This window comes from Malus sylvestris, chromosome 16 (assembly GCF_916048215.2).
Source record: "Malus sylvestris chromosome 16, drMalSylv7.2, whole genome shotgun sequence".
NCBI classification, from domain to species: Eukaryota; Viridiplantae; Streptophyta; class Magnoliopsida; order Rosales; family Rosaceae; genus Malus; species Malus sylvestris.
Genome location: NC_062275.1, coordinates 34,407,559 through 34,434,081, shown reverse-complemented (window position 1 = coordinate 34,434,081; position 26,523 = coordinate 34,407,559). Strand labels below are relative to the sequence as shown.

General features: G+C 37.3%; 1 protein-coding gene across 1 annotated transcript; it reads right to left on the bottom strand.

The window, feature by feature from the left end:
- Positions 1 to 24,804: 24,804 nt before the first annotated feature.
- LOC126609315 (chloroplastic import inner membrane translocase subunit TIM22-2-like) lies at positions 24,805 to 26,266 on the bottom strand. The gene is made up of 5 exons (XM_050277258.1): positions 26,179 to 26,266; positions 25,656 to 25,720; positions 25,401 to 25,473; positions 25,268 to 25,303; positions 24,805 to 25,046 (listed from the first exon to the last, which is right to left on the bottom strand). The coding sequence occupies exons 1-5, from the start codon at positions 26,264 to 26,266 to the stop codon at positions 24,805 to 24,807; spliced, it is 504 nt and encodes a 167-aa protein (XP_050133215.1).
- Between the last annotated feature and the right edge of the window lie 257 nt (positions 26,267 to 26,523).

The following is a 26,523-nucleotide window of genomic DNA, read 5'->3' as shown; positions in this document are numbered from 1 at the left end:
CTACATGAAGATGATGGCCATGAGTTCAACTCAAGGAGAGGAATGAAGGTCCTCTCGTGGGTTACTAGTCTTTACTCATGCAAAGAGGAACTTCAAAGGTATATAGTTTCTCAACTCTTTTGTGATTAGACTTGAGTCTTGGTTCACCACCACTATTGTGCTTTGAATTTCATGGTTTAAGTTTGTTTTAAAGTGCATTCAAGCATGCTTCCACCATTTAATTGTTAAATGGATGCAAAATGTTGCTTAATGAGCTTAGTTTCTCAAATAATATCCTTCATCCCACATTCATACTTCCCTCTTGAATCACTACATCTTGGCAGTTTAAAATACAATCACCAACAAACAATTTCAGCAATCATGACTCACACAATAATAAGCAGATAATAAACTACCATCATCAATCCAAGGGTCATAGTTAACCAAAACTTTTACCAAATAATACCATCTAAAAATAAGCTTATTAGACATAATAGAGCAGTGAACAATGGTAGCAACTTTTCTATCATACCACCAACTAAAACAGGTAATACTTACCTTTTGCATACAATTAGCACCCATCTCAGTTCTCCTCCAATCTTGCACCAAATCGGCTCTCGCAACCCACTTCTACTTTACCATTTTACCAGTCTCCCTAGGAAGTTTATCCTCCCAAACAACCTCACCACTCATGTGTCTCTCAGCTTTCTTACATTACTTTGGAACAATAGTTGTCCAGTCTTCCTGAGGAAAAAAAAAGCATCTAAAAGCTCAATTTATTATAAACTAGCCTCTCCGCACGCACTCACGTGCATGCGAGAGGCATTTTCTTATTCATGGGCGCTACGCACCCTTAAAAATGTTTTGCGTTAATTTTTTTTCATTATAATTTTTAAGATATGTTTTTAAAAAATATGATCCAAGTATGAAGGTGAGTTGAAACATGCAAGATAGCTTCTAGTGAGTGCGTACGATGTCTTTTTTTATAATGGGGACGTAACGTTCTAAAGATGTCTTTTAGTAGTTGTTTTTCATTGTAATTGTCAATGTATATGTTTCAGAGAGTATGATACCAAGTATGGAGGTGAGGGATGAACAATTTTGTTTTGTTTTTGTGAAGATAAATGAATCATATTAATATAAACAAAATAAAAATTGAAAGATTGAATGGAAAAACTCTGAAATTTCAAATCAATAAAGAGTTGTAATGCAGGTAGGTGACAACCTCTAATATATTTCTCCTATCATTTCCCTCTATGCCTGATTTGTTAAATGAAGGAAATTTTGTGAAAAACATGTTCATTTGAGCAACATCTATAGCATGCAATTAACAAATTAAAGGCGGAATCATGCTTGCATGCACTCAAAACAAAACATTACCCATTAAATTCAAAGCCTAGTAGTTAGGTGAACCAAGACTCAACTCAAAACAAAGTGAGTTGAGAAATTATACCTTTGTTGATTCCTCTTTGCATAAGCAAAGGATAATCACCCAAGAGATAGGGCCTTCATTCCTTGCTTCTTAGATCCATGGATTTGGATGGAAGAATAGGTTTCTCCAAGTTCCCAAAATTGAGAACCTCTAAGTCTCCACACCAAGGTAAGATGTGAAGAAGAGATGAGTGACCTTGGAGGAGAAAGATTACTAGCTAATCCCTCCAAGGGTGGCCGGCCTCTTTAGAGAGAAAAGAGAGTTTGTGTTCTCATCTTTTCTCCAAAAGAAACCCTAATGAAGAAAAGGCTATAAAGTCATATTTATACATTTGTTCATTGGAGTGGCAAACTTGTAATTAAGTCCAAAATCCACTCCTTCTCTAAATGGCCGGCCATTGGGTTTCATTGGGCTTTTAGGGCCTTTGTGAATGATTTGTCATTAAGTTGTCATACAACTTAAGTCAATGGGCTTGACGTTCGAAGCTCATTGGGCCTTGAGGCCCAAAACTAACCCGTGGTCTTTTAACGAACTTTATTCGTTTGATTAATTAACATATTAATTAATCCTTGCCATAAATAATTAAACCGTTTAATTATCCTTACTCATCTCCGTTGTTTCTTCAATCTCTACCTTACACGGTGTACGATCCATTAGGTTCCTTTTAGCGAGGCAGTGGGCGATTAGAACTCTTTCAAATCGATTGTGAATTGAAACTTACTTTCAATTCTCCCTTTAGTGATTATACACGTTTAGGGCTTCCACAAACCATGAGTGACACCTAGCAGTATGTCATGGTTACCCAAGCTAATCAGAAGAGGTGGAGAACCTATTCAGTTTAGGATTACAATGCAATACGGTCTTTCTCTAATACAATACTCTTGACCATATTATTTGGTTTGATAGTTTAATCATGTCTACTATCCAATGTGATTCATTTACTGATATGATTACCTTGAATGTGATTTGGAATGACTTCCTAAATCTCATTCATACTCTGGCCAGAGATTCTTAATCATATCATAAAGTATTCTCCCTCAAACGGTTTGAAGGTTAGAGATCCCTTGTTGCGCATTTACTTGCCTCCATGGCTAAGTGGCTTAACCCCAACTATGTCGTGGACACCCGCGAATGGAGTGACTTTGACATAATCAAAGATCAAGGACCTAACCACAAGACAACTATGATGCCTCAGGTCAAATGACTACTTTACATTATCCCAACCATGAGTTCTCATGTGACATGAGTATGAGAACTCTTTGTTGATCGTGTTCAGTGAACTCATTCGTTATTGAGCACCTACATGCTTGTCTTGGTGTCAATCACACCAATGACTCGAGACTAGTCACTCTTCCTAAGAGAAGACATAGCATGTACTGATCTTAACGGATTGTCAATGCCCAATTGGCAATCCTATGATCAGGAACGTTTAGGATATGTATACGAAAGAGAATGGTCTCATAAATCTAACTTGTTTAAATTACATTCTCCTAATTACATATTCCTTGGACTTATCGTTTAAGCATATAACATTTATACGAGACGGCTTAAAACAATAATCTTTGCCCTTGATATTAAACTAGATTAGTTTAACATGTGAAATGTCCGTAAAGTATCATCACATGATTGGTTTTAGGACACATTTCCAACAATCTCCCACTTGCACTAGAGCCAATCAGCTTGGTCATCACTGATGATACCTCTTCTGTAGTCATTTCAAAAATGGCTGAGTAGTAGGCCTAGACAATGGATATCTATATGTTATCCATAAAAGCAACCTTGAGAATAACGACGTCACCATTATACATGATTCTCAATCATGTGGTTCAGTCTCTCATTTGAGTTCGGATCGTGATGAGACCTTGATTCCCTGGCTTGAGCTATCGCCCCATTAGTGTCGTAATGTCAGTACACTAGAGACACTTTCTGGTTGGAACCGAATAGAGAGTTCATAAATGAACTTTCCCATCCAAACAACATTGTTGTAAGCTTCTATATGGCAATATATTTTGCATTCACAATGGAACACACTAAAGTCATTACTTTTAATGTTTCCATCCAAATATCTCTTTTAGTCATAATAAAGAGATATCTGATTATCTCTTCATTCATAAGGAAGAAACATCCAATGATGGATTAGATTCATAATCTAATACATTTACGCTTCCATTACGTTACTCTAATTCTTCCTCATTCTTTGAGGAATCTATCCTTTAGTATTTCTTAAATACTCAAGGACTCACTTGACAGTTGTCATGGTTCTGATCCTGGGCTTGCACTGATATCGTCTTGTACCTTTCTAGGTACAACTCATTTCAATGTTTTTCATACAATATGAAATACATAAATCACCTTTTTGCGTATGCATAAAGGATTCTATTTACGCATTATTTCTTTGGGAGTCAAAGGGTACGTTCCCTTTGAGAAGGGCAACTTGCTAGTCTCACTAGAGTCATCCTTCTAATTGAAGTTTATCATCATATGAGAAACTTCCTAGCATCTCTTGTCTATTATTAGGGATTGATATAATCGAATTATATCTTGAAATATATCATTATAGATTTCTATCCTATGTATTTAGACTATATCTCCCATATACATTCTATCGTTATAGAATGTTTAAAGTCATAACTTTAATGAAGAAGTATTCTTTTCATTTCCAAAATTAATATATCATATGTGTGTATATATATATATATTTAAATTTAGGAACATGATTAACTCCCACTAATCTTTTGTAAACCTAGTAAACAAAAGATTCATTTACATCTTTATGAGAAATCAAACAATTTGATCTTTCTCTCATAAGACGTTTATAGCTCCCACTAGCTTGCTAAGATCCATGATGGATGGATGTCTACAACTTACATGTCTTGTGATTCATAGTTTTAGACATATATATTATCAAGATTATCTTAATAATGGTTTCGGAAACCCATATAATGTCCAAACATTGAATCAGCATTTAGTTGTAGCTAGCAATCTTCAAATTAATTGAAACTAAGACTACGTCAAAGATGGTTTCTTCAAAGTCAACCATTCTCTTTGATTGTAGTCACCTTAAGCTACCAATTAGCTATAAAGGTTTCATTATTTCGGGTCAAATGGTACTTTACCATTTCCTTGAGTATATGTCGTATATACACTCAATGTAGTCATAAGGATTTTCATTCTTATTTCTTTCGAATTAAGAGGTGTAACTCTATGACATAGTCATAAAGTTCAAACCATTCAACTGAGACAGTTTATAAATCCTTCTCGACTACCTTGGAGCTTGTGGTGTAGAAACTAGGTTGTTATATTTGTTGATTATCATCTTGTCTCTCAAATAACTCATTCTTTGAGTTCTATCTCTTGTTCATTTGCGCTATCTTAGGCAAATCCTAGTGTAGGATTACAATGAACTACCCAACAAAACAACATTTGTTAGTTGGTTTATAGAAGTGATATTCAAAGGTTAATTTAAGGATATCCACAAGATAATTCTCAAACAAATATTGCTTATTAGCACACAACCCCAAATATTCACATGATTAAGATTTGTCTTTCTTTCCAACTACATCTTATGGAGTCATGAAAATTTTGGAAGATCTTCTAATTGACAATCATATTGTCTTAGAAGCATATATCCTATATATGGGTAATTGATAACATCCAACGAACTAAATCTTATTCAAGTTCGTTCTTCTCCTAATGGAGAAATCCATTATCTTTTGATGCTTCTTTCCTTGATATTTTTCAAGGAAACTGTTCTAAAGTGTTATCTTTCCTTGGATCAAATCTAAGGAGGCAAATACTTTAGACGTCTTACTCATCAACTTACATTTCTTGAATTCTTTGAAACCTTTTGCAAAGTATTCGGACTTGTGTTTATTCAAAATAAACTATAGTCCAACCGAGAGCGATCTTCGGTGAATGTCATACAACATGAGTAGTATTATGTTGTGGAAAAGTGCCACTAACATCTAAATGAATTATCCTCAACAACTTTGTGATTCTTTCTTCTTTCGAAAAGAATAAAGATTCGAATATTTCGCCTCTATACAATTTTAATAAGAAGGTATTGGATCCGGATCTAACGATCCAAAGCATCCATCTATGACCAACTCATAATTTATGTTTTAGAGGTATCACAACTCAGTTGGGATTAGTCACTACCTTGCAACCTTTTGGGTTTTAAGCATTGTTATATTCTAAACAGTTAACACTACCATATCATCTCTACTATAGAGACAATCAATTAGATTACAATAATCTAATCATTTATTAATAAAGAACAATGTTTTGTCAAACAAAACATTCATCCATCCCTTATAGTGATGGAATTAAGTTCCTTAAAATTGGAATGTAAAGACAATCTTTGGTTTTTCCAATTTCTTTGGAAGTTCATATGGGGAAGTAAGTACCATCTGCTTTCGCAGAGATCTACATTTGATTCACGTTCCGAATGTAAAGTACTTTCTCTTCTCTCATTAATCTTCTACTTTTTATTAGCCACACTTTTACAACGATTGTAAAACATAGTTACTAATACGGAATCAAGCATTCAAGTAGAAGAACCAACTGTTTTGAACTTTTCAAGAATAATTTACAACACCTTCGAAAGGTGTGTTCTTGACACTTGCAAGACATTTCTTGCAAATACCCCTTCCAATGTCCATCCTTTCATAAAGAAAGTTTGTTCCCTTGGAGTTTATTTCGCTTTCTTCATTTGACTTCTCCTTTTGACTACAATAGTCATGGTCCCTAAACTCCCACTATCTCTCTTGAAACTTATTTCAATTGTGTTATACACATCAAACGATTTGGAGAATGTGTGGTTATTGTTCACTATATAGTTTACAATAAACTCAGTGAACCATTTGGATAGGGACACAAAGGTGAAGTCCTTGCCTAGTTTCCGTTTCTAGAAGTGGTTTAACACTTCAACACTCAATGATTCAAAATCATCATAAGTCCATGTTGATGGACTATTTTTGTCAACCAACCATTATGTTCTAAACATAATTACAAACTTTCAAGAGTTGTTCAAGGCAACACTCATTTCTTCATACAACAATTTGTAAGTGAAGAATCATGGCACATAAAGTGTCCATGCCCTTGTGCTTTCTTCTCAAGTTCTTTGTTCATTTAACAAAGAAACAAGCACTAGTGTTTGCATTAGCTAAGGGTTGTTCAAAGCAACTCTTATTTCTTCATACAACGATTTGTAAGTGAAGAACTATGACATTAAAAGTGTTGTCCTCTTTATGATAGACTTATCTAACATGTTCTTCCAATGATACATTATCAATAGGAAGATTGTGAGGATTAGACTACTTAGGTACATATACAATCCATTTAAGACAATCTTTGGGATTGTGGTACCAAGTCCGGAAACTAAAGCATTCGGCTTTTCTTTGTCAAGTTTTGGATAGCGTTTGCAAATATATTGGTAAACAAATACATAACGAATATAAATTGATTGATTTTAATCCATTTGATTCGGGTCTTTAAATCAAATAGCACCACCCACTATTTTTGGCAAATTCCATATCCCTCATTGGAATTCGAGAGTTTTGGAGGAAACTCTTAGTAGGGTATGGGAGACTCACTATTACCAAGCCCACCTCACAATGATATGATGTTGGCTAGCATTAATAATAATGAGAGAGTACGCTTACTCATTTGCATCTCTTGCAAGTACCCATCTTATTTGGCCTCTAGAGAATGAAGCCTCACAATGATATGATGTTGGCTCCATTGCACTTAGTTAAGTCATTCCCACCATGCAAGTTCTGGTAGGGGTTCAAGAACAACCTCACAATGATATGATGTTGGCTATTCTCGTTGCCTACCTTCACAACATCATGTATGCATATAGAACTCATCCTGAGTGTAAGCACGCACTTTGTACTCCCCCATGATAGGGTGAAGCCGGTGTACGAGTCACAAATGATCGAGCCTACCACGGTGAAAGGCCACGAAAGAGTGTTCAAAGCACTCTCACGCTTGTCAACTTAATAATGGTTTGGTTGAGGGTTTTAGGTCTCATCTCATATAAACATACATTTTAATCTTATTAAAACAATTTTGGTCCTATTACAACTATTGGTCCATGTGATTGATTTAGTAGTATATAATACTCCCACTAAGCTTGTAAAACCGTTTTTAAAGCAAGAGTATATGGTACTACTAACATAAGGTTTGCATTCATTTGATGGACTATATAGTTGCCTTAGGGCTTTAGGATGACTATGAACCTTTTAATTAGATCCAACACGAGCCTTGTGTTGAATCTCGGTCTAGGGATGGTGATTGATTTTAGTTACGCGTTTAATCATATTAAGGCGTGTTTTCTTATTGGGCATTGGACCCAACTACTCCAATTTCATGCATATCAAATAAAACAAGAAATGAGTACTTCAAAGTAAAGAAGAGCTTATGCTCTTTACAACATTTGAATAATACAAATTACTTTAAAGTAAAGAAGAGCTTATGCTCTTTTACAACATTTGATCAAATCAAATTACAACCAAAATCTAATCTACACATTCCCATGGTTCAAACAAATTTGAAACGGCCTTTCACTTAGCTCAATTATCGTAGGCTTAGGTTCATAATCACCCTTTCTTTAATTAATTAACGCTTTAACTAATTAAACTTGAATGCAACATTTTCATTTGGTTTTTGTATCCATAGAATTGATTTAAATGGAGCTAAATGAAATGAAAATCCAATTCTCATTTAAAGAGACAAAACCATTTTGTTCTAAACCTAATTTGGGCCAAAATGCAATAACCTCAACCTTTTGGGCTATGTTGCAAAACTTAAACTTTTGAGCTCATTTTGTAAAAACACAAAAGTCCACTACTTCATGTAATCACAACTAGAACCCAAAAATTTCAACAAATTGAAAAACTTCATTAAAGGAACAAAACAATTTGTCCTTTAATGATTTTGGGCCTTTACGTAAATACGTAAACTTTTGGGTCAAACTACAAAATACACAAAAGTACCAAAACTTTATGTAATTGCATAAAAGCCCCAAAAGCACTCCCTTTGAGGGAGTGGCCGGTTTTGGAGAGGAGTGAGGTCACAAAAATTTTGAAAAATTTTCAACTAAGTCATAAAGCCATGCAAGTGGAAATAGGTTGGTGTGAATAAAGCCATGCAAGTGGTGTGTGTGTAAGAGAAGTACTTCTTACACACCCATCACCATTTCTATCACCTTTCAAAATTTCAATAAATGTTTTGTTGATATATAAGTCACACCAACCAACACAAAACAAAGACTTTATGAAATCAACCAAAACTTTGAATCAAAACATCAAACCTTTTTGTTCTTGGCAAGAACATCAAGAACAATGAAGAACATCCATGAAAACCCATAAGAGTTCCATGAACATTTTCACTCAATAAAACTCAATTTTTCACAACTCAAAATGGGGTTAACATCCTAGGGTACTTAGGGGTTCCAAAAGTCACCTTAAAACACTTTTAACAAGTCAAACAAGAACCCAAAAAATCACCCTTTGGATTTGGCTGAAAATCCCCAAAAACATGGCACCAAATTTTAGCTTCAAAATTCATGCTCATATGAACTACATCTACAACATTTGAGATGGCAAATTTTCTAGCAAAATTTACATTCAAAGAAGCAAGAATAAAGCTTGTAACAATTACAACATTCAAATCATAAACTATGAAAAATACAAAACCCAAAAGGATTCACCAACTACTAGACCTAGGCTCTGATACCACTTGAAGGAAATTTTGTGAAAAACATGTTCATTTGAGCAACATCTATAGCATGCAATTAACAAATTAAAGGCGGAATCATGCTTGCATGCACTCAAAACAAAACATTACCCATTAAATTCAAAGCCTAGTAGTTAGGTGAACCAAGACTCAACTCAAAACAAAGTGAGTTGAGAAATTATACCTTTGTTGATTCCTCTTTGCATAAGCAAAGGATAATCACCCAAGAGATAGGGCCTTCATTCCTTGCTTCTTAGATCCATGGATTTGGATGGAAGAATAGGTTTCTCCAAGTTCCCAAAATTGAGAACCTCTAAGTCTCCACACCAAGGTAAGATGTGAAGAAGAGATGAGTGACCTTGGAGGAGAAAGATTACTAGCTAATCCCTCCAAGGGTGGCCGGCCTCTTTAGAGAGAAAAGAGAGTTTGTGTTCTCATCTTTTCTCCAAAAGAAACCCTAATGAAGAAAAGGCAATAAAGTCATATTTATACCTTTGTTCATTGGAGTGGCAAACTTGTAATTAAGTCCAAAATCCACTCCTTCTCTAAATGGCCGGCCATTGGGTTTCATTGGGCTTCTAGGGCCTTTGTGAATTATTTGTCATTAAGTTGTCATACAACTTAAGTCAATGGGCTTGACGTTCGAAGCTCATTGGGCCTTGAGGCCCAAAACTAACCTGTGGTCTTTTAACGAACTTTATTCGTTTGATTAATTAACATATTAATTAATCCTTGCCATAAATAATTAAACCATTTAATTATCCTTACTCATCTCCGTTGTTTCTTCAATCTCTGCCTTACACGGTGTACGATCCATTAGGTTCCTTTTAGTGAGGCAGTGGGCGATTAGAACTCTTTCAAATCGATTGTGAATTGAAACTTACTTTCAATTCTCCCTTTAGTGATTATACACGTTTAGGGCTTCCACAAACCATGAGTGACACCTAGCAGTATGTCATGGTTACCCAAGCTAATCAGAAGAGGTGGAGAACCTATTCAGTTTAGGATTACAATGCAATACGGTCTTTCTCTAATACAATACTCTTGACCACATTGTTTGGTTTGATAGTTTAATCATGTCTACTATCCAATGTGATTCATTTACTGATATGATTACCTTGAATGTGATTTGGAATAACTTCCTAAATCTCATTCATACTCTGGCCAGAGACTCTTAATCATATCATAAAGTATTCTCCCTCAAACGGTTTGAAGGTTAGAGATCCCTTGTTGCGCATTTACTTGCCTCCATGGCTAAGTGGCTTAACCCTAACTATGCCGTGGACACCCGCGAATGGAATGACTTTGACATAATCAAAGATCAAGGACCTAACCACAAGACAACTATGATGCCTCAGGTCAAATAACTACTTTGCATTATCCCAAGCATGAGTTCTCATGTGACATGAGTATGAGAACTCTTCGTTGATCGTGTTCAGTGAACTCATTCGCTATTGAGCACCTACATGCTTGTCTTGGTGTCAATCACACCAATGACTCGAGACTAGTCACTCTTCCTAAGAGAAGACATAGCATGTACTGATCTTAACGGATTGTCAATGCCCAATTGGCAATCCTATGATCAGGAACGTTTAGGATATGTATACGAAAGAGAATGGTCTCATAAATCTAACTTGTTTAAATTACATTCTCCTAATTACATATTCCTTGGACTTATCGTTTAAGCATATAACATTTATATGAGACGGCTTAAAACAATAATCTTTGCCCTTGATATTAAACTAGATTAGTTTAACATGTGAAATGTCCGTAAAGTATCATCACATGATTGGTTTTAGGGCACATTTCCAACATTAAAGTCCACTTTAAATTTTTTGGTATTCCTGCATAAACCAATAAAAAGAACACAATAATTTATCTGATAAAAGAAATGGTAGCATGAGGAAAAAAATATATGGAATAACAGTAACTTGTATTTACATCGTGTCATTCATATATAATCACATGCATAAACTCTCCCCTAACATACGCATTTCTGCCGATTCAAAAGTAGGTAAAAGGGACTTCTGGCTGGGGAGTCCACAAAAAAATGTCAGTTCCTAAAAGAAGCATTATTCGATAAAATTTAATATGTCACATGTAAAAATGTCTAAAAATGTAATGAAAACAAGATCATACGGTATCCCCTCATGCCGATCAGATAATACTCAATTTGAGTGAGTTATCTAGCTCCTACCTAAAAAACAGAAATAATCGAAGAACAAATGAATCCAACTCTACAAAGTCCATGCAATGCAACATATGATGAGATCAAATCCACAACTTGGTTTTGAAATTGCTCATAGATGACCAAGTTAGTTTTCTCTTCACATATTCTCATTTGTTGTCACGTGGGAATTACTACTCCCATTATTCAAAGCTCCATCAGTGGATTGCCCGTTCTGCTGCGGCTCTAACGTTTTCTTTCTACCAAACTTGGCATCATAAAACAATTTAAAATCCCTAAAAATATAAATAATTTAGATGAGATAAATCGATGAGTTCTTTATACAATCCTATCCATCAAGATCAAGATTCGCAACTACACAATCTGTTCAACCAAAATTTAATCCAAATCTACTAAACTCTAAGCATGTAATTAATCCCAAAACAAAAATTATATTAAAATAAAATTGAAAACATAAGCAATAAAAAAAAAGAGCAAATAAAAGGTTTGATTTTGTTTGCATATAAAATTAAAAAAGTACATGCATTCAACATCCACGTTACGAAGCCAAGAAGTGGATTGAGTTCATATCAGCCACATTCTACCCTTATCTCAATCATTACTCTATCTAAATCCTAAATTTGTAGAAAATGAATTGAAATAACATAGTAGTACATTGTGTTGGTACAATTATATAGACACGTTATCATTGACATCCCAAAGTTTGCATGTGTACATTTGAAAAAATGAAAGGAGAAAAAAGTGCAGAGCAAATACCTATCAGGAGTGATATCAGAGATTTCGATGGGAGCCCAAGACATTAACATATTTCCAACATAAAGCAAGCTTCCTTCATAGTCCATACCATTCTCTATACCTTCACCAGCAAAAATGGAAGAATTGTAATAATTATTGCTTAAAGTGAAATGAATAAAAAATTAATTAAGGAGTAGGCAAGTACCGTTAAAAGTGAAGCTAGTGGTTAGGGACGTTGTCGATGAGATTGATCTGATCATAATGAGAAAAGGTGCGCCTGAGAGATGGGAGTGACTGTTGGATTGCATGCTTCAGGTGGTCTTCTTTTCGGAAGGTCCAAATGAGGTTTGTTAATGCCCCAGCTGCTCTCGCTCCCCATTTTTGATTTCGTCTCTGTCTCTATCTCTTTCTCCTTCTCTACATGTTTCTGTCGTTGTTGATATGCTACAAAATAACTTTAATGTTCAAAAAAATAAAAAATCCAAAACATAATTAATTAAAAAAGATAACAATTAATTTGAATTAATTTTAAAAGCCCTTGAATTTCTTATAGTTTTCTGGGCAACCAAACGAAGAAGTGGAAGTTTCGATTCAGGAAACGAACCCATTGACTGTTCTCGATGTTAAATTCATAGAAGGTGACATGGGCGGCCGTAATCAGAACCTCTTCGATGAAGGGATCGTTTCTCTGCAAAGATTGACCATTTTGGTGTTATGTTTTACCTAGAGATAAAGGCAATGATTCTGTTTTTGTATGGAAAAGTAAGACATATACATAGAAACTGGAGGAGTGCAGGGGAACAGGAGTGGTTGGAGCGCAAAGGATCGTGAAATTGGAATGGAGACTACTATGGCAACTGCTTCAAATACAATTTCTTTCTTTAGTGTTGAACCTCCCAACTTAGATAGTGGAAATCTATGGGCGAGAAAACTGCCCACTACCGCTTTGCAGTTTGATAGGCTTAAGCACATCTAATTGTTTTGCTTCTTTTTTTCAATTTTCCGTTTTCTTTTCCAATACTTTTGGATTTTTTTTATTTTTTATATTTTATATCTTGTTTCTACTGTAACCTTTTATACTTCTTTTATACATATATGGTAAAGATAATATATATATATATTTTTTTTTTTATTTGTGTTTTTAAACTGTCCACTACTGCTTAGCAGTTTGTGAGGGTTAACTGTTAAGCACGTCGGTTTATAGATTTTTTTTAATTTGTTTTATGTTCAGTAATGGGTTTTTTACGAATTTGTCCTCATTTTCGAAACTTTTGTGATTTTTTATTGTGAAGGAAACAAAGGGTAATATTAGGTTTATCGACTGTTTCACCAAACTATTGCTCTCACTTTATATATATAGATAAATAAAATATTTTTCTCAATACAATTTTATTATGTACGATTAAGTGTTTCGTAATGTAGTTAAACTTTCTCACATTATAACTCTTAATTATAAATTTAATTTTTTTAAGAAAGGCTTTCCATATTTTTGCAACAAGTTCGTAACATGTATTATAATATTTTTCTGAATTATAATGAATTTATTATGAATTTTCAAAGATAAAGCCAAAAAATTAATAAAATATAACTAGAATGACACTTGGCGAGACTTAATTGGTACAACAAGAAGTGGGGCCTGATAGTGGGGTTAGGATCCTCTCCGGATCTTAACTTTCCGGATCCTGCAAGTCAACCAATCATGACCGTTCGAAACAATATCGACCAGCCAGGAATCAACAAGAAGCAGCAGCCCTCCGCCGTGGAAAGCTGAAGGCTACACTCCAAAACGGGGTGGACGACGTCTCTCAGAGGCGCCTTGCTGCTTCTCCAACAAAGATCGTCGTCCAGTACTGTGGCAAGATGAAGAAGCTCTGAAAACGGTACCAGATTCACGTCAATGTGTAAGTCTAGATTCACGTCAAGCGGATGAATCTCTGCCAGCTGGGAAGAGGGAGAATGAAGTGGACGACCTTGTTTGCGGCGGGGCTGCAGCTTGCTGGTTGATCCGCAATATCTTAGCAGTTAAGATCCGGAGTTGATCTTAACCACTGTTAATGTACCTTTCCCGTAGCCTTTTTAAGGTTGGTTTAAAGATTTTTTTTTTTTCTAACATAGTGGGCCAACCCTCATTCCTGTCATTTCACCTTCTCCGCAGGTTCACTAACCATTTTTAGTGAATACTAGAAATTGAGCTCACGCGATGTTGCGGGTTTTAAAATTATGTTAAATATGTGAAATATATTAGAACATATTCTCATCCATATCAAAATTCATATACACCCTAATGTTTATCAAAGAACCAAAACAGTTTACAAACATGGCACTTGACCCTCAATATACAGAGCCCATTCCTTATCTTCATTATGCAAAAACAATTCATCAGTGAATTTTTTCAGTTTTTTTTATACCGAAATGAAAGCTTTCTTAAGAAGCATTAATTTCATGAAAACCATTCTTACCTGATGATTATAGAGATATCTGCACACCATAACAGCATTCAAACCTCCAGTAATTGAAAGTGCAATGATCTATTGCAATTGGTAAGTAATACTTAGTCACTCAACAATTACCAAATGGACCATGTTGATGCACAAAATCAGTGAGGACTTTGGTACAACAGAAAGTGTCAAGTTTGTGACCTTCGCTAGATTGCTCCGGTCACTAGTGTGGATAAGTATGTAAATGGATAAAGACAGGGAAGCAAACACAAGATGTACGTGGTTCACCCAGATTGGCTACGTCTACGGAGTAGATGAGTTCTCATTAATTGTGAAGGGTTTACACAAGTACATAGGTTCAAACTCTCATTTAATGAGTACTAGTGAATGATTTAGTACAAATGACATTAGGAAATATTGTGAGAGAATGATCTTTATTTATAGAAGAGAGTTTCTAGTTTCATTCTGACATTGACACGTGTCGTGTTGTGATTGGCTTCTGATGTTGACACACGTCGTGCTATGATTGGCTTATGATGTCGACACGTGTCGCGTTGTGATTGGTCTCCTGGTTGGAGGGAAACTCTTCTGGGTCCTTGACGGTATAACGTTGACCGGTGCTCAATAGTTTCGGGATTGGTCAAGTATGGTATAAACAGTGCTCCCCTAAGTTCCCGAGTAAGGGAAGCTCCTCGGTTGGGGACTTGCAAGATCCAAGCCATTGAGAAATCACGAAACTTCTAAGTATCGAAGTGTGGTATCATTTTCACCTGCCTTATCTGTCTCATATATAGATGTGGCATCTTTTCTGGAAGTACTTTTCCTCCATCCAGGAGTGGTATCTTTAACCGATGAAGATGCACAAGGTAATGTATCAATTTCACTTGAAGCTTACTTGTAGTTTCAGACTTGGTCAAGTGTGATACAAACCTTATAGTAAGAGTCCCCCAAGTCGCCGAGCTAGGAGATTTGCCGAAGGAGGTAACAGACAAGGTAAGCAATTAGACTTCCAAGCAAGCAACCTAGATCAGAAGTTCGACTTCGGCTTCTGATTGATTGTTCTCCTTCTCCTTGTGTCGTAAACAGTAACAAGGATAAGGAGAAGCAAATGGAAAAGAGATGATATGAGATACTTTTGCTTTTGAAGAAGTAACTTTCCACAGGCTTATTCTTGAACTGGGCTGGAGGGTTTTCTGGTTTCCTCCAGAGTATAAGGCCGACTTAAGAATTTAAGGGTCAAAACAAGTCCATCAAATCTAGAGTACGTTCGACCCTGATGATATGAGATACTTTTGCTGTTGACAAAGTAGTGGATGTGTCAGCACGTGTTCTGTTACGCTTGTCTCCACATGCTTTCTTGTATCCTTCTCACTTGCCCTATCTGTTCCTCAAACAAATGTGGTATCTTCTCTGGAAGCATAAGATGTTGAAGATGAGTACTCGAGAGCAATGCCAGGTAAGTAATCAGGCAAGGGGTTACAGGCAGTCAATTCCTAACTGGAAGCTTGATTCCAAGTGCTGACTGATTGCTCTCTTTCTCCTTGTCTTGCAGGTAAGAACAAGGCTAAAGGAAAAGACAGGGAAAAAGCATGAAATGGGATACTCTTGCTTTTAACCCTGATGATATGAGATACTCTTGCTCTGGTGTGGTTTGTTTGCAGAGGTATTATCGGGAGGAAAATAAGCTAAGTATTTCGAGAGACTCTGCTGAGAGTGCCCTCTCGGATGTGAAGAAAAGTTAAGCATTTTTTTATTTGTAGGTCTGCCTGGCTATGGAGGATGAAGGTCGACATATATAGGAGTCTCCCTAACAACAAGTAGTAGTGATATTTCTTTACCCTTCTTGGTCATAGCAATGTAGTGGGAGTTGCAAGCTTCACATGTTTTAACTTTGTCAGAGCACTTTGAAAAAGTGGTCTGTTGTATCTGGAAAGCTGATGTTGCGTGTGAAGATTGCAAACAAGCTTTATCCAAGGAAATCTGGCTCTCGATTTTCGAACAAGCAATCATGTCGGGGATCTAGCTCTTGAGATTCAGAGAACGATGCCTTTCGATTTTTAAGAAAGCAATCATGTTGGGAGTCTAACTCTTGAGATTCGGAAAGCAGTGCTTCTTCGATTTTTTAGAAAGTAATCATGTTGGGAGTCTAGCTCTCGAGATTCGGAGGGCGGTGCCTCTTCGATTTTTGAGCACGTAATCCTGTTGGGAGTTTGGCTCTCGAGATTTGGAGAGCGGTGTCTCTTCGATTTTTGAGAAAGAAATCCTGTTGGGAGTTTGACTCTTGAGATTCGGAGAGCAGTGTCTTTTCGATTTTTTAGAAAGTAATCCTGTTGGAGTCTGGCTCTCGAGATTCGGAAGGTGGTGCCTCTTCGATTTTTGAGCAAGCAATCTTGTTAGGAATGTTTTCTCGAATGTGAGTAAAGGTTGGGCATTTTTGCTAGTCTGCCTTGCCATGAAGTATGGAGGTTGACACACATTGGGACTTTTTAGTTATCAAGCAATGGTGCTGTTCCTTTACCTTTGTGGGTAATAATAGGGTAGCTGGACCTTCAAAATTTATGTGTCTAAACTTTGTCAGAGATCTTTGGCAAAGTTATCTGTGGTACCCGAGGAGCTGATGTTGCGTGTGGAAAGTGGTGCCTCTTTGGAATCCGGAGAGTGGTGCCTCTTTGATTTTTGAACCAACGGTCCTGTTGTCCTTTCTTTTATATGGGCACCAATTGTATGCAAGAAATACATTCAGATAGTTATTGCTTGTAGGAATTTTCCCCTTACTTCAGAGATTTATTGCACCTCATTTCTCCTTTATCATTTCTCAGAATGTCTGGGACATCTAACCATCGTTTTGACTTGAACTTTAGTGAAGAGGCAGCCATGCCTTCTCAAGATAACATATGGCGCCCATCCTTCTTATCCCCTACTGGTCCTCTTACTGTTGGGGACTCTGTGATGAAGAATGATATGACCGTTGTGGTGGTGGCTAGGAACCTTTTCACTCCCAAAGATAACAGACTACTTTCCAAATGGTCTGATGAGTTGGCTGTTAAGGATTCTCTGGCTCTCAATGTTTAGTGTGCAGGTTCTGTGTCTAATATGGCCCAACGCCTATTTGTTCGAACCCGCCAAGTTGAATCATTGGCGACTGAAATGATAAGTCTCAAACAGGAGATCAGATGACTTAAGCATGAGAATAAACAGTTGCACAGGCTCGCACATGACTATGCTACAAACATGAAGAGGAAGCTCGACCAGTTGTAGGAATCTGATGGTCAAATTTTACTTGATCATCAGAGGTTTGTGGGTTTGTTCCAAAGGCATTTATTGCCTTCGTCTTTTGGGGCTGTACCGCGTAATGAAGCTCCAAATGATCAACCTTCGGTGCCTCCTCCTTCTGGGGTTCTGCCTAATACTGAAGCTCCGAATAATCACCCTCTGGTGCCTCCTATTTCTGGGGCTCTGCCGACTGCTGAGACTTCTCTTGAGCAACCTTTGTGAATGCTCCCTCTTGTTTGTTTATTTTGATTCATGTATATGTACATATTTGTAACTTATCGGAGATATCAATAAACAAGCTTTGCTTCATTTCAACGTATTGTGTTAAATACACCAAGGCCTTCTTCACTAAGTTCTTTGATTTTTTTCCTTTTGTTGAAGCTTGTATGTTGAAGCATTGTGAGTGAAGCATGTAGGTTGAGGTAGTGCTCCCTTAATTTCCAAAGTGAGCAAAACTTCTCGGTTGGAGACTTGAAAAAATCCAAGTCACTGAGTGGTCGTGAGACTTCCGAGTATCAAGGTGCAGTAGCATATGGTAGGAGTCCCCCAAGTTTCCGGTCGAGGGAGTTGACGACTGAGGTGTCTTGCTAGTAGCCAAGTTTCCAAAGTAACAAAACTTCACCATTTTCCTTTCTAAGTGGTAGCCCAAAACTCCTCTTTCATATATATTTGTTATGAAAGTTGTTAAGCCCAAAGAAGATGAGGCCTATGCAATTTTTTTTTTTTTTTGAATTTTTGAATTTTTGAATTTTCGAATTTTCGAATTTCCAAAATATATATATATATATATATATATATATATATATATATATATATATTAAGCTTTATAGGTGAAGCTTTGATGTTGAAGTTTTGTTGGGTACCATGAATTGATTTTGCTTCACACTATCTTGATCAAGATAGTGTGAAGCTTTTGTAGGTGAAGCTTTTGTGTTGAAGCTTTGTAGGTGAAGCTTTTGTGGGTGAAGCTTTTGTGGTGGGTGAAGCTTTTGTGGTGGGTGAAGCTTTTGTTGGTGAAGCTTTTGTGGTGGGTGAAGCTTTTGTTGGTGAAGCTTTTGTGGGTGAAGCTTTTGTTGGTGAAGCTTTTGTGGTGGGTAAAGCTTTTGTGGGTGAAGCTTTTGTGGGTGAAGCTTTTGTGGTGGGGGAAGCTTTTGTGTGTGAAGCTTTTGTGGTGGAGGAAGCTTTTGTGGGTGAAGCTTTTGTAGGTGAAGCTTTTGTGGGTGAAGCTTTTATGGGTGAAGCTTTTGTAGGTGAAGCTTTTATTGGTGAAGCTTTTGTAGGTGAAGCTTTTGTGGTGAGTGAAGCTTTTATGGATGAAGCTTTTGTAGGTGAAGCTATTGTGGGTGAAACTTTTGTAGGTGAAGCTTTGGAGTTGAAGCTTTGTAGGTGAAGCTTTGGAGTTGAAGCTTTTGTTGGGTACCATGAATTGATTTTGCTTCACACTATCTTGATCAAGATAGTGTGAAACTTTTGAGAATTTGTAGTTGTCCTCCATTAATGAAGCTTTTGTGGTGAAGCTTTGTTGGGTACCACGAATTGATTTTGCTTCACACTATCTTGATCAAGATAGTGTGAAGCTTTTGAGAATTTGTAGTTGTCCTCCATTGATGAAGCTTTGTTGAATTTCCCTTTTTTTTTTGGGGAAACTAAAAATTTGAAAATGTGGGAGAGACAACATATACAAATTTTGCTTCCACACTGTTGAGCAAGAGATTATGATGCAAGCCACACCTTATAGTAGTCAAAGGTTTGGATGAACCATATAAATTAAATTTTCTTCGAATAGTCTTGAATTTGCCTCGAAGGTTTGAGAATTGTAGTTGCCCTCCATTGATGAAATTTTTGTTAGCACCATAAATTGGTTTTGCTTCACACTGTCTTGATCAAGAGTGTGTAAAGCTTTTGAGAATTGTGGTTGCCCTCCATTGATGAAGCTCTTGTTGGCACCATAAATTGGTTTTGTTTCATACTGTCTGGATCAAGAGTGTGTGAAGCTTTTGAGAATTGTGGTTGAACTCCTTTGATGAAGCTTTTGTTAGCACCATAAATTGGTTTTGCTTCACACTATCTTGATCAAGAGTGTGTGAAACTTTTGAGAATTGTGGTTACCTTCCATTGATGAAGCTCTTGTTAGCACCATAAATTGGTTTTGCTTCACACTGTCTTGATCAAGAGTGTGTGAAGCTTTTGAGAATTGTGGTTGAACTCATTTGATGAAGCTTTTGTTGGCACCATAAATTGGTTTTGCTTCACATTGTCTTGATCAAGAGTGTGTGAAGCTTTTGAGAATTATGGTTGCCCTCCATTAATGAAGCTCTTGTTGGCACTATAAATTGGTTTTGCTTCACACTGTCTTGATCAAGAGTGTGTGAAGCTTTTGAGAATTGTGGTTGCCCTTCATTGATGAAGCTTTTGTTGGCACTATAAATTGGTTTTGCTTCACACTGTCTTGATCAAGAGTGTGTGAAGCTTTTGAGAATTGTGGTTGAACTCCTTTGACGAAGCTCTTGTTAGCACCATAAATTGGTTTTGCTTCACACTGTCCTGATCAAGAGTGTGAAGCATTCTACGAGTTGTAGTGTTTGTATTGTTATAGAGGGGAAATGTCTGAAGCAGATGCAAGAGGGCTGAATAGCTTGATCTTCGTATGTCATGCACTGAAGTTGTTGTTGGCTTGCAATAAGACTTTGTTGGTGACTATAACTCTTGTTGGGCATAAGTGCTCCCCTAGTTGAGTTGTCAAGCTTGAGGGTTTTTTATTATTTGTGAATGCTAAGAGTTCAAATGTACAAGTTGTACCACTCGTCTTTTGGTAGGTGGAATGAATGGTGAGTTGCTTTCATCACTTAGTTGGTGGTACGAATGTGAGTTCATTCATCACCTTTCATCACATTTCATCACCTGGTTGGTAGCACGAGGATGAGTTCCTTCTTCACCTGGTTGGTGGCATGAATGGCAAGTTGCCAAATGATATTAGAGTAGGGGTTATACATTTCATCACCTGGTTGGTGGCATGAAAGAGAGTACAGGTTGTACATTTCATCACCTGGTTGGTGGCGTGAAGATGAGTTCCTTCTTCACCTGGTTGGTGGCATGAAGAAGAGTACGGGTTGTACATTTCATCACCTGGTTGGTGGCATGAGTGGCAAGTTGCCAAATGATATTAGAATACGGGTTGTACATTTCAACACCTAGTCGGTGGCATGAAGGAGAGTACGGGTTGTACATTTCATCACCTGGTAGGTGGCATGAAGATGAGTTCTTTCTTTACATTTCATCACCTAGTTGGTGAGAATAAGGGCAAGGTGTCGAAGCACATTGTAGCAAGTGTCGAAGACACAAAGTATGTTGAACCTTTTCGAAGCACAGTTGGCTTATGTATGGATGTGTTGGAATGTATGATGTTTATGTATGAATGTGTTGGAATGCATGATGTTTATGTATGAATGTGTTGGAATGTATAATGTTTATGTTGATTGATATGAGTAATGCTTATGAATGTTTTGCTATGCATGAAGGGATCCATGTTTTTGATATGTGAACCATGTTGGTTGTAACACTTAGTATCACATACTTTGTGTCAAAGTACGCATGTTGAAGCTTTGAGTTGGAGTATAAGGGTAAGTCGGCGTAGACCAAGTGTTCCAGTGCTAGGAACGCAAAAGACTCAAAAGAAGTTGTCTGAATTCCCTCTTCTTTAAATATTTGCCGAATAGCTTGTGTGACAAAAGTCTCAAGCGGTTGAGAGTCAAAGCATTTGTAATGTGTATGCCTTCTTATAATAGCATTTCCTTCAGTACTTAGTCCTCCACTTTGAAAGAATGAGGCTTGGCCCCATAGTCATAATAGTCGATGGTAAGTTCACCCCTGGTTGTCTTGATACGAACTTTTATCCCTCTTGTTGTAATGGGCTTGCTGAGAGTAAAAATCCTTCTTCTTACCAAGAGACAGATATGTTTGGTGACTTAGCGAGTAGCTAAATGAGGCAAGAGATGATGCAATGGGTGTCTGAATGGCCAATATCTCCTCACTTGGTAGAACTTGACTTCCACTTCCCATTTGTTGATAAGGGTTAACCATATGGGGGTTCCCTTGGTATGGCCTTGCTTCGGCGGAGGCGTGGTTATAAGCATGTGCCATCACCTCATAGTAAGTCTTCCAAGTGTTGGCATTGATCATGTACTTGAAGAAACAATCACGTAGGCCTTCCGTGAAGGCCTTGAAGGTGGTCTTGTCATTTGCCTCAACGCAGCGAGAATACTCATGGCTGAGGTGACCGGCATACTCTTGTAGTGACTCGTCCGGCTTCTGGTGAATAGTGTACAAGTCATATGCAGAATGCAAATGATCGGTCTGGAAGATGTGTTGAGAGACAAACAGTTTCCTCATTTTCTCAAATGAGTCTACTATCTCAGGTGGAAGACGACAATACCAATTTAGAGCTTTGCCAGAAAGGGTAGAGGGGAAGAGAAAACATCGTTTTTCGTCGATGTGCATCCGATATGCCATAGTGGACTCAAAGAGGTTAAGATGTTCAATTGGGTCCTCCCTTCCAGTATAGAGTTATGAACCAAGCTTTTATTTTGTCTTCGCTTGAAAGGGTCGATGATCCTTCTTGTGAGAGGGCTAGGCCTGGGTTGGTTCCAGTCAGGTATCTCGGCCTGACGTTTGGCCTTCAACTTGTTTACTTCCTCAAGGAGCTGTAGGACAATGTGGTCCTGAGTGGAGTCATGTACCACTGGAATTTTCTTTCGTAAGCCTCCATCGCCTCTTGGAAATAGGAAAGTTTGAGCAAGGGCGTGTGGTTTTTTCTTGGACTCGCCGTACTGACTTCTAAGGCAAATCTATCAGAATACCTCAGAGTCCCTTATACCTTCATGTTCCTTTGGGACCTGTCGTTCCTTCCCTAGATTGGCAGCTGGCTTGGGTCGTGGGAGATGACCGAGTCTTTCAGAAACCCTTGGGTCATTGAACTTCGAGCATATGTGGAGGGGATTCTCTTGACGTTGCTTTAGGAAGTCTCGGCAGTCATGATAAACGGCTTTCGATCCTTCAAACCTTTCTGCAAGGAGATGTCTTCCTCCACTTCTTCTACTTTCGGTCGAAGCATCTGGGTTGAGAGAAGTCTCATGTTGATCAATGTTTTGATGATTAGCTCACTCCTCATCAGGGATACCCATGTCGAATGGAGGTGACCCTCCGTGTTGGGGGGGCACCTAGATGATGGTTGATGTCCACAGGGGCAACGAGCTCGCATGTTTGAGTACGCCTAGTTTCGTGGAGCGTCTCAAAGAGCTTCTCATACTGCTTCTGGATGACCTTATTCTTCATTGCTATCTTGTTGTTCTGAGCTTCTAGCTCATCGACTTTAGCTTAAAGAGCAACCTTTTTTCCTTCATTCTTTCGTTGCTTCGCACTAGGTGCAAGAGGTGTGTCATTCTGTGTGCTCTGGCTTCCTTCGCTCCCCATGTTGGAAAGGGATGCGTGGTCAAAAGAGAGTGTACAAATGGTGGAAACCAGCTTGGTAAAGCTGAAGAGAGTGGGAATAAGTGTCGTTCCCACAGACGGCGCCAAATGTTGATGCACAAAATCAGTTAGGACTTTGGTACAACAGAAAGTGTCAAATGACATTAGGAAGCAAACACAAGATGTACGTGATTCATCCAGATTGGCTACGTCCACGGAGTAGAGGAGTTCTCATTAATTGTGAAGGGTTTACACAAGTACATAGGTTCAACCTCTCATTTAGTGAGTACTAGTGAATGATTTAGTACAAATGACATTAGGAAATATTGTGAGAGAATGATCTCTATTTATATAAGAGAGTTTCTAATTTCATTCTGACATTGACAAGTGTTGTGTTGTGATTGGCTTCTGATGTTGACATATGTCGCGCTATGATTGGCTTCTGATGTTGACATGTGTCGCACTATGATTGGCCTCCTGGTTGGAGGAAAACTCTTATGGGTTCTTGACGGTATAACGTTGACCGGTGCTCAGTAGTTTCGGGATTGGTCAAGTATGGTATAAACAGACCAAATAATAAAGAAAAAAAATCTTGGTTAATTCATTTAACTAAGAAGAAAGGCTGTGAAGTTCTAAAATGAATATGCAGCCATCTTTTGGAATGTCAAAACTTATTTCTCATATTTTAACCATGATATATAGATTCTCCGTGTTTTCATCTTCTGGATTACATGGTGATTACTACTTTTCTCCTTTACCAAACCAGGAAGCAGAAACATGGGACCCTCATAATCCCTAGCCCAACGTCCATCATGTGCTTGAATTGCTGAATATAAACTCAGAGACCTTCGTAATGTGGTTGTCACTGCCTCTTCTGTCACCTCTTCTTGATCTCTAACTTTTGAGTTGTGGTAGATTAGTGGCAAATGGATTCTCCTTTGCAAACTACATTTCAAAAATAAGAAGAAAACACGTTCATAAAAATTGGAAAGTAGTGTTATAAAATATGTTAATGTTAAATCACGATTTGGCCTGAAACCACTAAAATTCTTCATTTATATTGGAAAGGGTTTAATAAATTAGGCATGCTTGAGGACACTAATTCTAAGGATGGATAGAACACCCTGACAACTATAAGTTCTATACAAAAACACTCAAAGAGCTCAAGTGGAGAATACAGTATCTTAAACATAGATCACACGAACAGAAAACACCATTCAAACTTACAATCCCTAATACCACATCATCCTACAATACTGTGTGACAAGCCTGACCATATTGTTCAACATCATTATCAAATTGAGCACAGTTCTAACTGATTTTATACATAATTCAATGATCCAGAACACTGCAACCATAATTTGAACAGTTTGCATTCAAATATCAGTAAGTAAATAAATAAATAAATACCCTTTTCCACCCATATGCAGTATATTCACTATCTTGAGAAAAAAATACCGATGAATTGAAAAATTAAGAAAAACCCTAATGAAAGAACCTGAATTCTCATAAAGAGGTCTAAGCTGTGCCGCCTTTCTGGAACAAACCTTTTCTTAGGCTAGGTGAGAAGTGCCCTTCTTGAGATTCTTAAAGGAATTGCAAAAGAAGGTGAAACCCGCTTTTAGTTGGACCGGGAGTGAAAGTTGAAGGGGGAGAACCAAGGGACGAACTTGCTCACTTTTCTTCCTCACATAAAATGGTTGTGCTAAAGCCGGCTGCTGCTTGTATAGGCCTTCAATAACAAATGAGAATGCCCCAAAAGTGAGACAGCTTTGTAGAAGAGCCTGGGGTGCACCTGTAAATTAAATAAGGTATTCTATATTAAAGATACAATAGATTGTGCAGAAACTGTTTTATTGATTAGCGAGGAAAATACTTGCTCGTTATAACAATCCAAAAATGAGAGAGAACAAAAATCGGGAGTTCTATAGATATTAAGAATTTTAATTTTAATAGCACAGTCAATGAGTTTATTGCTAATTTATAAATTATCGAACTCTGTAATACGATGGATACCTGGAAAACTAAGAGCAAGACCAATGCAACATCCAGCTACTCCAGCATTAAAAAACGTAGTGGAAGAAATAGTGAACACGATATAATGAACGAATAACGTAAAAGTACTATTTCTGCATTCAAGTTCCCATACCATCATCCTTTCCTCGCAGCCTCTTCAACATGCAGACAACCAAACAGTGCACTTCGGACAAAACTGCAAATGTCTAAAAAAGGAAAAATATAAATAAAATAAAAAAAAATAAAAAATAAAAACCTTAACAACTGAATTACAAGAAACATTCTGACATTGTAAATAGCATTTCACAAGAAAAAAAAAACAAAAAAAAAACTAAACTAATTACACTCATATTGCAATGATATCATTTAATAATAGGAATTCCCATACCTTAGCAGAAGATCCTGCATCTGCAAAGGATCCTTTAAAACCAATTTTCTTCAACAACCCCGCACCTGCAACACATCCAAGCAAGGTAAAAGAAAAAATCTCAGTCCGATTGATATGTGTATGTAAAAAAAAGATAAATTGGGGCTGAGTTTGCTGAAGCTGGGTTTGCTCATCTAATAATTCATTGCTAAACTTGATATCAAGACAATCTTCAATCTCTAGCTGTTTTTACATGTATTAAAATCAGGCGATAGCCGCCGCACTGAGTAACGCAATATCGAGCCAAATTCAACTCAACCAAAGTTTGATCTACATCCCCTCATTATGTGAACACGGTATAGAGAAATGACTGGCATTATCCAAATGGACCGATTACTCCATAAATCTAACAATCACAAACAATCGGAATTCTCTCATAACAACAGTATATTTGTTGATTTGAATTGAACATATAACAAAACAACACTAATATTTCTCATGAAACATGATCATTTTTCTTTAAATTAAACAAGATAACACTTACCTATAGCTTCCCAGATTGTATGTAAATAATTCACTAAACACAGAACAGGAATCCTCCCAAGTTTTATTTCTCCTCTCTCAGTTTTCATGCCTCCACTTTTTCATTTTATGGCTTCAGCACCATTAGATTCCTTGCACCCATTCAAGAATTCAGAAACCTCGCAGCCAAACTTTGCTATGCTGCAGGAGAAACACCGTGCTTTCCAATGATCGACTCTAGAAATGCCTCGGAAAGTAGTTTGTTTTCTATCTCTGTGTTTGCAGCTTCAGGTATGGATGCATCTCTGGAGAAGCTAATCTGTGGGGAAAGTGAGAGGGAAAGATGTCAAAAATTCGATGTAAACTA